General features: G+C 40.7%; 1 protein-coding gene across 2 annotated transcripts in view; it reads right to left on the reverse strand.

The window, feature by feature from the left end:
• The window catches only part of fgf11 (fibroblast growth factor 11), a 104,557-nt gene that overhangs the window by 44,568 nt on the left and 46,050 nt on the right, over positions 1 to 13,939 (reverse strand). For both annotated transcript variants that reach the window (XM_020711519.2, XM_023966020.1), the window contains one exon: positions 11,038 to 11,148. In XM_020711519.2, the coding sequence (XP_020567178.1) occupies positions 11,038 to 11,148 (111 nt within the window). The remainder of the gene's footprint in view (positions 1 to 11,037; positions 11,149 to 13,939) is intronic.

Genomic DNA, 13,939 nt, shown 5'->3' on the forward strand with positions numbered 1-13,939 from the left:
CACATCAAGGGAGGGGTCATAGAATAGCACACGGGTTAAATTGATCGCAAATGTGTATTAAACTGGCTTCTTTCTTGGTTTTGCTTTATTCCCAAAAAGGATTAAACGTGCTGAAAGTGGGGGGGTAAATGGAGTAAAACTTAAACTGTGGGTTTTAATTCTTTGAGGGTTCCCACAGTTGAAACCATTCAATTATGGCGCTGCATCTCATTTCCACTCGGCCAATATTTCATATAAATAGTTGACAGTTACCTTACGTCTTGATTACGAATAGCTGTGATTATTTCAATTGGCCTTTTTAGCGGTCCGCCTAAAGCTTTGTGATCACTTAAACAAAGTCCTAATAAAGTTTGCATTAGTGGGAAATGAAACAGCTTCTCGCCGTCATTTGCATTGTGGGAAAATGAGGTTTGGAGGCTCCAGTGGATTAAATGACTTCTTGCAGAGCTTCACGCCTGATTTCCCTGCAGCTTGATGACAGCCGGCGTCAGAGTTTGTTCTTTAACTTCAACCTTTCCCCTCCAGGCTTTTTGTCTTCCATTTGTTCTCCCCTTCCTCTTTTTCCCAGCGTCCTTTCATTCCTTCTTGTGAACTTTGTGGCTTTCTCCTCCTCTTTCTTGTTTTTTTCCTTGCGTGTCCCGTTTGGGCTCCCTTGCTGCTCGCTGTCACTCGCTTTCATGTGAAACCAGGTTGTTTTTTTTTTATCCATTCATCTCCTTTTTCCCGCTGCAGTCTGTTCTGTCTTTTTACTCTGTAGTTTTCGTCTGTGATCCCGAATCCTTCAGGGTTTCTAATCTTCAAGCTTCTGTTGATGTTTCAGAACTTTCTGCTTTTAGTGTTTACATTCTTTTTTTTGCTTTTATGCAGACAGGCTAAAGTTGCTATCATCTGTTTTCAAAGCTGTCGGGACAGTTGTTAGTTGTTTTTAACCACAGCTGAAGAAAAGCTAATGAAAAAAAAAACACTTGTTTTGAAGCAGCAAAGAAGAACAATTGTTCCTAAGATGTCGAAAGTCTAACCGATTGTCATGAAACTGTTTCTTTTTGGAGTATTCGAGCTCTCTCTGACGCCCTCAACAGATCTGGATCTAAAAAGTTCTTTTTCTAGTTAAATAAATGGAACAAGCCTCGTTTCCACTAAGCGGTATGGGACGGTCAGGGGCGGAGCTAGAACATTTGATATGGGGGCTGGTAGGGGGGCAGAAGAATTTGGGAAGATGTCAAAACGCCAGAGTGGAAGGCCATTACAAATCCCAAATACATATTGCTAAAAGTTTTATTATTCTTAATTTTTAATTTCATTTAAAAATGTAGATTTAGTTATTTTGGTCATTCTTACAGAAGCTTGTGTTGATTATGTCGCAATCTTTGTCAACATTGGAATGGAATGGAATGGAAACAAGTTTATTTCGAATATATGTTAAAAAAACAAAACAAAACAAAAAGAAAGAACAGACATAAATAAAAAAAGAGAATATAAAGAAAACGTTCACGCTCAAGAACCGTTATAAACACAAACAGAATTTTTTTCTTTTTCTTTTTTCTTCCATATATGAACACAAATACTACAAACAATTAAACAATTATACATATTCGAAAAGGAGTGAGAAAAAGTATAAACTTATATAAATTCACCCCCTATTGTATGTATACTTACATACATATATACAACTAATATCCATCCGATATATTTGAATATCGTTTTAAAATCATATTTTTATATCTTATTTTAAAGAGTTTTATGTTGGGACATTGCTTTATTTCATCTTCTATACTGTTCCACAGTTTTGCTCCACAAATAGAAACACTGAAACATCTTCTATTTGTGCGTGCTTTGTGTATGTAAAAATTTTGTTTTCTTCTCAAACTGTACTCTCCCTCTCTTTTCATGAATAATTTTTGTATATTTGCTGGTAGTAAGCTGTATGTGGCTTTGAACATGATTAATGCTGTGCGCAGCTCCACCAGATCTGTAAGTTTCAATAATTTTGATTGTAAAAATAATGCATGCGTATGATCCAGATAACCCACGTTATGTATGATTCGTATCGCCCTTTGAAGAATTAACAGTGAATGTAATGATGTTTTATAATTGGTTCCCCATACCTCCACACAGTACTTTATTGATACTAATATTGACTCAAAAAGTGTGGGGCAAAACATTTTGCCCCCCCCCCATGGCTCTGTCCCTGTGGTACGGTAGGGTATTTGGAGTGTTTCCATTATAAATATGGATCCATGAACTGTCCCCTTTTTTGGTTTTAGGTCCACAGGAAAATGGGCCAATTATGGCAGAGCAGCTGTTGAAACCCGTTAATTTGGCTGAACTAGTGACTCATTCTACACGCCACTCCTCATTTATGCCTTCACTTTTAGCCAACAGCTAATTCATGGATGTTTATTTCTCTACATTCCGGCCAGTTTTGCCGGCTCCCTTGCGCCCTATTTTCCACCTGGACCAATCAAATAAATCATGGACTGGTCTCAATCACCATCAGCGTCTGGGCTCCACGGTTCATCCATTTAAGGTCCTAGCTTATCCCAGCAGGATAAAAACGTCATCTGCCCAGAACCTAACCACCAAAAGACCATGGATTATTTCATTACATGTTTGTATAAAAACATTTTGATTGACATTCCTAAGATCTCTCCTTAGCAAAATACTCTTGATGTATGGGTTATGCTATGGTACGGTGTCCTTACCCCACACTTTAGACTTACTGACTGCAGTTGAATGCTACGTCCGTACATGTAGGACGTGGGTACCCTGTAGGATACACTCTGTCTAGTTTCCTAACAGTCAGGTTGCACGCAATAAGAGTGCACTTATCACTTGAGCGGCGCTAATACGTATCTTACACAATGCACACAGGATTTGGAGGGGCTGTAAAAAAAAAGGAAAAATCCGTACGACACACCTGCGTCTCACCTACTTCACCCTTACGTTTCCTTACGTGTTGTTTAACCCTTGTGCTATCCTAGGCATTTTAACATTGGGAATGGGGTCATCTAGACCCACTAGACCATGCGCTGAACCTTTTTTCTTCAATGATTTGTGAACCTCACTGGTGTCCATGGATTACATGAAATCCTTCCACCTTTATCCACCTTTGTCATGGTAGGGAGAACACGTCAATGTAAGGGTGGGGTCATCTAAGATAGCACAAGGGTTAATAGTTCGCTACAACCTTTCGCCAACAGCATGCCCGTAGAAAAATGTGCATGAACATTTTGGCGCTATGGGCTCACCAAACAGTCTACGACCTTGATATTTCATGCGCACCCCCCCCGTACAGGTTTGCCCTTTTTTTCTTTTTTCAGCCCTCTCCCTACCGCACCCACCCATAAGGGCGGTTGTGACTAATCTACAACAGGAGGAGCTCCTGATCACATATAAACGTGAAACCCGTCCTCTTCTCCCTCATCTCTCCTCCGGCATCATTGCGTAACCGGCTGCCAGGAGCAGTGTAGCACAGAGGAGGGAAAGGGCAGCGTAAAGGAAGGGGGAGGCTACCCTCCTGACCTCCCACCGAAGGGGGGAAACGCAGTGATTGAGGAGCCATCAGCTGTATGCCAGCTGCTCACCCCCCAGCTCTCCTCTGTCTGTCCGTCTGGCTTACTTTCCTCCAGCGTGGCCTCCTTCTCTTCTTCACAGATGCTCTTTTTTTTTTTAAACTTTTTGTTTCAACGTTAAGTCACTTCCAGTCTTGTGACAACCATCACCTAGTTATTGAAGCCCTGAGGGGGTTCATGAAAAAGAGATAAAACCAAAGCAAGGCTTCTACCATCCCACTTTGCTTTATTACATCCCCCTCAGGGCAGCTGTTCCTACTTTTGTTTGGATTTTTTTTTTTATCCTAAATTTTTGTTCTTTTTTGCTCTGCCCTCCAAATGGATTTCAGTCCAGATACCTCAGGGCTGCAGCAAAGATGTTTCCTCTAGAGTGGAGGGGACGGGAGAACCCTGCTCCTCCACTGCACCAGGTCAGACTCTCAAAACCGCACTGTTAGCCCCTTAATTATTCATTAGATGATGCTGCACTTTTTTGCCTTCTCGTCAGAGTGAAACAACTCTTAAATGTGTGTGAGGTGATCTCCAGCCCACTGCAGGTGGCTGATAGATTTTGTGTTAAAGTTTCTATTTGGCTCATTTAAAGCTAGCTTTTCCTTTAGCTTTATGAGTGGCTCCGCTTTTTCGGCAGGATATGACATCACCAACCCTGATTGTTGTTGGAACACGCCCAGTGATGTTGTTGTGGGACAGGATTCAATCAAACCCCTGTCATCATGAGACTAGATAGAGCATTATCAATGATTGCTTGTACTTTCTGTGTTATTTATGATCTATTATTTTTGATAAAGCTATGGTCACAAGGCAATTTCCCCCTGGTGGGATCAATAAAGTTTTATTCTATTCTATTATATCAACCGCTGACACACAGCGAGGGAGTGTGACGTCACCCATAGAACGTGGTTTACTTCAACCAAATGGAGTCGCCCTTTTTTTTCACAATGCTCCATGTCGGAGCGAGACGTTGTCAGTGATTTAAGGTTCCTATGGCAACCACTCTTGGCAATCAGGAGTGAGCTTATTGGAAGGCCACACGTCTACCACTTGAAACACACTGAATCTCACCAATCAAACTTTTCAAATGTTGGATATGAGCCCACATACTTTTATTAACCCATGTGCTATCCTAGGCACTTTAGCTTTGGTAGTTGGGTCATGTAGACCCACTAGACAGTGCTCTGAACCTTTTTTCTTCAATGATTTGTGATCTTCACTGGTGTCCATGGATTACATGAAATCTTTCCATCTTTATCCACTTTTGTCATGGTAGGGAGAACACGGCAATGTAAGGGTGGGGTCATCTAAGATAGCACAAGAGTTAAGGGCATCTGATTGGTCAGTATACACTTTGATTAATTTGCGCTGCAGAAAAATATATCATGAAAACAATTAGGATTAGCAAGAAAATGTTAAAAAAAAAACAGGTTTTCAGATCAAAAATGGTTATTCTGACCAACAGTAACAGCTGTTTATTTCTCTATAGAAGTTTTGGGGATTTCGGCTTCTTGAAGCCAGTGACGACTTCCTGTTTGGAACTGTTGACCAGTTGTCATATTTAGTCAATGATTTCAACCGCAGACGTAAAATAACGGAAACATTTTTAAAAAAAATGTAAAGATTAGAGACAGATCTACCCTCAGAGATGAAGACATTTAAAACCAGACTAAGGCTGAATCCGAATTGCTGCCCTGCCCATCTGGCTCCTCCCTATTGCTTTAATTGTAGGGGCATTTGAAGCTGTAGCTGTATCCAAAAGTGTTTTTTATAAGGCGTAGCCGTAGTGACTTAGGGTTGGCTTTCCCTTCGCTGCTAGACTGATCCATGTGCGAGGAGGAGAAACCATATCTCTTTGTGTAGGTGTTCTCTAAAGCATAAAAGTTGATCAAGTTATAAAACTGACGTTGTGTATTTTCTGAGCTTTAGCAGTAATGTGCTAAAGTAGATGACCAGTGGCTATTGATGACATCATCGAGCGGTAGGAACGTCCAAATTTCCATTCCCCTCCGCCTGGAGTGATAAATGTAGGGATACGGAAAAGCTGTAGGGTTAGGAAAGTAATTCAAATTCAGCCTAAAAGTTGATCTTTACATGAATAGGAACAAACCCTGTCTTCTGCATCCTCTACTCTTAACACCAGCTACTTTCATGTCTTCGTTCACTGCATCCACCTCCTCTTTGCAAATATTGCTGTGGTGTTCTTTCTTGGCATGAAACCATACTGCTGTTTATAAATGTTCACTTCTGCTCTTAGTCTCGCTTCAACTACTCTTTCCTACTACTCTTACACAAATAAAGAGAATAATTTATACAAACTAAGTGGCCAAATGTCTATGTTTTAACTTAAAACAAATTGATAAAGAAAAAAGCACAAAGACTTTTATTGTTTAAGCCTGCTACAGCTGGATTACGGTGCTGTATGTCAAATAGCATTAACACAGAGTACCTCATGTTAAAATTTCCAAAATGAGTACATTTTTGAAGCTTTGATGTTTAAAACTACAAAGAAAAAGCTGTGAGAAAGGGATAAAAATACCTTTTTTTAGATTGTTGTGAGCCATATAATTTGCACTGGCAGCTAGGCAAAAAAGGAAGCCATAAACAACACAATCACACACCCCATTAGGATACATTCTTTTGCCTCTGCTATAGACTAACCTTAGACTTTGACCTCATTCCACGAAAAGCAATGGTCATGGTCTAACGAACGGTTTCTTCGATTGGTAGAGTTTGCAGTCTTAAGCGTTGGGTCGCATTGTTCGCATATGCTACATAAGGAGTTTGACATCATGCCAACGCAAGAGTGTCATCAGCCATTATACCATGGTCCGGGTGAATACTCGATTCTGATTGGCTGCTGGGTGTGCATTAAAACCTGATAGCCGCACAGTGAAAAAATAAGTTCCGGTCAGCTAGCTTAGATGTTTTGTATCACTGCGCCGGCTTCTTTAAAACAACCTTTTGCTTCATCATTTGAACAAAAACAAGCGGTAAGAGGAGAACTTTCTCTCTGAACTGATGCTATTCAACCCATCGGGACGATCAGCATATATATATCGCCGAATCTTGACTGCAGCGGTAGTGCTGCGCAACGCAGACTCACTCAGTAACACATAGTCGGCTTTTTGTGAGAAAAGCAATCCAAATCGGGAAAAAAACAAGAATTAAGGACTAAAAAACGGGTTGATATGTATTGCTTTTGTTAATGTCTATGGTATAAGCGGGTTAATGGCCTTAGAAGTGTGCGTTATTACTTTTTAACGCACTTCACGTCGGATGGTTTAGGCTTCCACGGCGTGCGTTAAAAAGTAATAATGCACACTTCGTCAGCCATTAACCCTTACATAATCGATAAGCAAGACGGGTTCCACAAAGAGGACAAACGGAAGAAATCCAACATTTGGCGTTCTCTCATCATGGCGGTTTGATTTGCTTTTCTGCCACCTTCAAAGCTTTTGTCCTTGGTCAAATTTGATCATTTCATGATTGCAGCGTACATAGTTTCCAGCATCAGTAAGCGGCTGCTGGGAGCAGTTACAAACCAGCTACCTTCAGAGTGTGTACACTTTCTGCTCATGGCAGGATCATCCATTTAAAAGTTCTGTGCTTTCCCAGATAGACGATTGTGCTTTTGATTGATAATGGCTTCCATGATGCCTCACTCACTCAGTAACTCCCACTTGAACGGCTGACTCAGACAGGAAGCCAACAATTTCTGACTTACCTGTCAAAGCCTCGGCGGGCTCTGCCTCCAGAGCTCCACGCCACAATTGACAGAATTACAGCTGTGATCAAATAAACTGTAAGTCAGACCCACGCAAACACTTTGCTGGATGACATCTGATGTTTAATGCGCCGCCAAATGAGAGGCGCTGTTACACAACAGCCATTACACTCGGGTCTGAAAAACCAGCCTTCAAATTTTCCCCTTCGGTGTTGTGTCATGAATATTTCAGGTTGGAAATGAGAAATGTTTAAAGTTCAGCAGGATGTTCCGCCTCGGCGTGGGTGGGCCGTTGCATAAGAGGGAGAGGTGAGAGCAGGTCTGATCAGCTACCGTGGGCCATTCTGGAGGTGTTGTTTCCCAAACAGCTGGGACTGAAGGATTTATAACTGCTGCTTTATAACAGCTCTCTATCGCACAAGTTAATACCTACGCTGCTGGGCTTTTCCTCTCAAAACAGACTTGACAACTGCTACGAATCACTAGCAGAACTGAATCTTAAAGCAGTAAAGGCTCATTTCATGCAGGACTCCAGTAAAAGTCCAGTTGCTTATTTGTACTTATCTGTCATCTCACATGACATTGGAACGAACACTTTAAAATAAAAACGGGAAACACATGTCCAAAGTCTGGCCCATGGCATGAAATTAATTGTATGATTACCCAGCACTTTCTTAAAACTGTGTGTACGAATTCTTGATTGTGATTAAAGCTGGTTAGGTTTCTTATTTCAAATCATTTATTGTGGTCCAGGCACCATATTTGGCATGGATGCACCTTAGGATTCCCTCCTTCAGAAAAGCCTGTTAAAAAGCCACAAGAAAAATCGAAAAATAGCGGCCATATGTAAACTCAATTATTACAAAAACATTCCATGTCTGTTTGCCCCAGTCTCAACAGTATGGGCTGTTTGTGCAAAAAATGTAGTCTGTAACCCTTGTGGTATCCTAGGCACTTTACCATTGGGAGTTGGGTCATCTAGACCCACTAGACAGTGCTCTGAACCTTTTTTTTTCAATGATTTGTGATCTTCACTGGTATCCATGGATTACATGAAATCTTTCCACCTTTATCCACCTTTGTCATGGTAGGGAGAACACGTCAATGGAAGGGTGGGGTCATCTAAGATAGCACAAGGGTTAAAGGGGCCTATATCATGCTATTTTGAAGCCATTTATAGTACAATATCCATGTATATGATAATATCTTACCTTTGACACAGTAAAGAACACATTTTTTTAGTTGTTATGCTGAGTTCTTTTCCAACCCGGAAGTAAGACGATTCAACCTCTGAGGCCCCGCCTTTAGCTCCGTGTGGGTGCCGCCCATTTACTAAGGTAAACCAAGAGCAGGCCTCGACTGGGTTTCGTCCACGAAAACAAACAGCATCCAAACTTGTGCAAAGATTGCAAATTTTTCATAAAAAATAAAAGTGTTTTTTACGCTCACCGCTAGCTCTATGGAGAAAGTGGGCGTGTGTGTTAGCCTGGGGGCGCCGCTGGCAACGCAAAACTCTTCCTGGGAGGGGCTATTTCACTTTGTGACATCACAATGTGAGAACTCGCTCATTATTTTTGGGAGGAGCTGGTGCGTAGAGAGAAGCTTTTTAGAGGAATATTCAGAAATGCATGAATGGATCAATTTCTTTTTGTGAGAAATAAACATTATAATACATTTAAAAGCTCAAAAACTGGAGGGGCACCTACAGAATACTTCTACATGTGTATTGTATATATATCAAATTTTGGATTTTCTCATGGCTAACATGCAACCATGCAAGATTTGGTTCTTATAAAATGGACAATTATTTTGATAATCGGTTCCACTATTGGCCAAAGTCCATCTTAAACTGTAGCGTTTACTTCTGAATAAGCGAACTATTATTGTTATCTTCCTGTTCACATGATTTACATTTGGATGTTTACAGTGAGCATTTATCTGTGAATGATGTGTAACATGTAATATGAACCCAGATTTCCTGTTTACAACAGTTTCTCTTTTCCAGACAGAATTTCTCGTCATTTTACTTCTGCTCATTCACAGTAATTTGGGCGAAAATGTATTTAGAATTTTTCTGTTCTATAAGAAGAAATAAAAAGTATTCCAGTGCAAAACAAAAGTATTTAATTATAGAGTTTATTTGGATTTAATTTTATTATAGAGGTTCAATAAATGCAGGACGAATAGATTATAAGGAAGGATGGATGGATGGATGCCAATCATCCATCCATCCATCATTTATGCCCTCTAAGCATAAGTCTGGTATTTGAAATCCAAATGTAGTACCTATTTTCACTACTATGTGTCAGGCCTCCAAAACCCGGTAAACCCTGGAGCTTCAGTTCTGGTGTTGACGTAATTTAACTAGCGTGACTCCTTAACTGTTTACGCAATTAACATAAATCCAACGGATTCTGAGGAGGACAAGAGCAGTTTTTGCGGTTTACTGGAGTGAAGTTTTGCATATTGGCGCAAAGCCGGTGTCAGAGTCCGTTGGAAGTACGTTAATTGTAGAAACGATTGAAGAGTTACTGTAGCTCGTAGCATCACATCTCGTCATTTAAGTAAACAGAAATCTCCAAGGCAACCAACAACAACAATAATAAGCTTAAATTAATATAGATGTGTATTCAGCAGGTTCATAGTCCAAAAAAATAAAATCAAAAAATGCTGAAATATAATTTCCACCGGGGGAACCACAGCTCAGAGTAATAATGTGCCCCGTTGACCCTTTTCGTCATCCAACACTGTGAATCCAAAAACTGCAAACTTCTTGTTTTCCATCCAAAGTGATGTTTGGACAGAAAAAAAAAATTGCTGTGTTGCCACATCAGGGCTATCCTGTAAAATATTATTGATCTCTTTGGTAGGGTTGGAGGGAGTCCTGGGCCTCTGGGACGCCTTTATTTCAAGTCAGTAATCACACTGCAGGAGATGACCCATTGCAGAGAGGTAATGATGATGATGATGATGATGATGTGTAGAGAGGAAGCAGCTGAACAAGCAAGCAGGATCTGAGTTTGCTTGACTCGGATACTCAGACGATTATTTGTGCAACTCAGTTATTTCAAATAACCTTTTTCTTGGTGGCATTTTGGGATATGTGACCGTAGCCTAAGAACTTATTAAAAACAGTTCTGTCTGTTGACCATTAAGTTAGTAAACCAAGCCGTATCAAATTATTTTAACCATTTTCCTTGGGTTGTTCTGAACAAATTGTACTTTTTTTTTGATAAAACCATAGAGGAAAGTAAATGTTACTTTAATAAAAATCTATCTATACAATAAAAAACGTTTTTGGCCAGGATTGTACAGAACTAATAGTGAGTAAACTAATGAAAACATGGCAAGAACATCATGAATCGAACTGAAACTACAGAAAAGCAAAAACAACTTTCATTTGGCTGATGTTTACTGTGTTCTCAGAGCTCTGGGTAAGTCCAGAAAGTCTGTATTTAACCCTTGTGCTATCCTAGGCACTTTACCATTGGGAGTTGGGTCATCTAGACCCACTAGACAGTGCTCTAAACTTTTTTTCTTCAATGATTTGTGATCTTCACTGGTGTCCATGGATTACATGAAATCTTTCCACCTTTATCCACCTTTGTCATGGAAGGAAGAACACGTCAATGTAAGGGTGGGGTCATCTTAGATAGCACAAGGCTTAAGTGCAGAAGAATAATGAAAGTGGCTTCCCCTCAGCCACAACATTGACGGCTGCAGAGAGTGTGGCTCTTTTGCACTTACAGAAGGAGCTGCTTTCGTCCTTTGTGCCTTCCATGGTGCCATCCGGCAGCATCTGGAGGTAGAAGCCGTGTCTGCAGTAGAGGCGCGTGACAATGCCCTTCAGCTGGGGCTCTGCGGAGCAAACACAAAGTCCACGCGCCGGTTAGCGTGGGAGCACACACACTTCATGCACATCCACCCATGAGCGCAGACTAAACAAGAGGCCGCCCTTAACATTTACTCGGAGTGCGGGAGAGCTTGTGGCCTTCAGCCAGATTGATAGAACCTCAGCATCAGCTGAAAGAGGAAACATTTTTCAAACACTGTTCTTTTTTTTTACCTCCGATTTCAAACCAGGCTCGTGTATGTGGGCGCCTTTAGCCGCCGCCTGTCAATCTGGGAGCCGCTGAAGACTGCAGAAACACATGTAGGGCTGTGTTGGAGCTCAGGCCGTTACAGAAACCTGCTGTCATGGGGGGGTGTTAAATAAAACAGTAGCTTTCAGGAGGATTATTTAATGTATCTTCTTCAGGAGATTGCAGTTTGCAGAGACTGAGATTGGTGAGGGGAATCTGGGGAGTTAATTAAATTGGCTGGACCACCAGCTGGACTTTAACCAGATAAATCTTTGGCTGGAACCTGGAGATTCTGGGTCTTAGAGTTTAGCACTAGAAGTTCCAGTCTAACAGCTCTTGTGGTTGAAGAAGCTTAAAAACTTAATGAAGGGCGGGAAAACTGTGAGGAATTAGTAAAATCAGTAAGTAATCATCAGTAGTTCATTTTTGAGCATTTCATTTAATCGTTTATTTATTCAACTTTACAATAGCGATGATAATTCATCTTAAGACCATCATCCGGATGATGAGGCCCATCGTCAATGAATGGTCTCTTTTTGAACTTTTGTTATATATAAGGTACACCAAACTACAGGACAAATAAGGTGAGACAAAAGAGTCAGAGATAAGGCTGTCAGTCAGACTCAGTGACTGTATTATCCCATAGACTTCTCTGGAGAAACAAACAGCTGTTACTCTGTCATTCTATTGGTCAGAATAACTATTTTTGGTCTGCTACTTTTTTTTTTATAACATCTTCTTGCTTATCCTACTTAAAAAAAAAAAAAAAAGTCTTCATTGTATGTGTTTCAAGTTATGCGGCTGGGTTAATAAGGTGAAAGGTTACCACACAGGAAACCAGGGTTTGATTCCCGTAGGGGAATGAACAATGGGGCAAATACCATAATCAATAAATAATCAATGGCATCACCCACTGAGGGCCCTTGGGCAAGACCCTTAACGTTACTGCCTCCTGAGCGCGGTTTGGCTGCAGCTCATCCCCCAGGGGAAGGGTCAAATGCGGAGAGCCATTTCCCCATTGTGGGATAAATAAATAATTAAATTAACAAGTATTTTATTATTAATTTATTATAAACTGACCAATCAGATGCCTCAGTAAAAGCATGTGGTGTCCGCTGGCCCCCACCCCGAACGTTTGATTGACAGATTCTCCCGAGCCGTTTTCAGTGGAAGGGGTGGGACTTTGAACCCACTACTGTCTAACTATGTAGCCACGGGGTCTCACTGTGCCAGTCAGGGTTATGCAGGGTTAGGGCATCCAGTATAACAGCCGTGGCGGCCGCTATCGGGATGTGGCTAAAGGTGAACAACAGCAACTGTGACTGCGATATGTCCCAACCATGTTAGACACCACTACATGTTAGTTATGTTATATACTAGGTCTGCGCAAAATTTATCGTTATCGCCACATCAAGCTGTGCAATACGGATATCGCAAAAGTTGGTGAACATTGTAATAGATGGCTACCTTAGATGTTTTAAAACAATCTTATGGCAGCTAAAAGTGTTTCACGAATCAAATAAATCCCTTAGTGTATTTGACCAATCGGATGGACTCCTTTTATATTAGATGTTCGCCTCCTATGTAGACGAGGGTCGTTTGGAGTATAATTTAAGTTATGTCGACTTTTATTTAAATTAAACTGTTGCAGTCAAATGGAAATTATTTATTTGGTTGTTTTACTACTTATTCATGTATCGCAAGTTATATCGTCGATGCAATGTTTCTCATATCGTACAGCCCTAATATATACTATGATGTTTATATATATCAAAGTCTATGGAATGTTGGCTTCTTGAATCCAGCACACACTTCCTGTTTGGAACACCAGGGGGGGAGGGGTCACTCTAATACTAATAAACAGGTAACGATGCAAAGTAATGCACCATAGTCAAGGGGGAATTGCTCCCTTTGCCTCTAGTGGCCATTAGAGGAATTACAGTTCTTGTTGTTGCATTGGCCTTAAATCCAGCAGCAAAAATGTTGTTACCAAAAACCGTCCATTCACACATGCAACAGCATGCATACACAGAGTGGGACTCGTTTAAAAAAATGTAAATCAGCATTTTGTGTTTTTCTCTGTAAACTTAAGTATAGCTGTCATAGTAAAGGGGAGAACAATCCTACATCATTAATCTTGCTGCAATCAGGTTTAAGTGTAAATTTTTGGTTTCAGGAAAAGAGAATTGACTGATTTTTATTTATTTATTTTGTAATATTGGGGACTGTTATTTGCAGTCACAAAGGAACCACAGTAAAAATACGTTGGACTGGGGCTTCGTGGCGCCCTCCTCCACCTCTGATCGGACTATATTATCACCATCAGAGTCAGAGAAAACCTTGACGACTTTGCAGATTGGGTCGCTTCAGCACAGCACTGAGGTGGAATAAAAAAGTATCAGAATCTGAGCAAAGTGGCCGTGGGAAAAGCATTTGGTAATGATTCAAGTTTTTTTATGTGCCTTTCAGGGACAAGTCATTAAAGTCCTGTGAGAGTGAATACGCTCTTCTTGCTTAGTTACCTCTTGAAATATGGAACTCAAACAGTAAACATAACATCTACTGAG

This window comes from Oryzias latipes, chromosome 18 (assembly GCF_002234675.1).
Source record: "Oryzias latipes chromosome 18, ASM223467v1".
NCBI classification, from domain to species: domain Eukaryota; kingdom Metazoa; phylum Chordata; class Actinopteri; order Beloniformes; family Adrianichthyidae; genus Oryzias; species Oryzias latipes.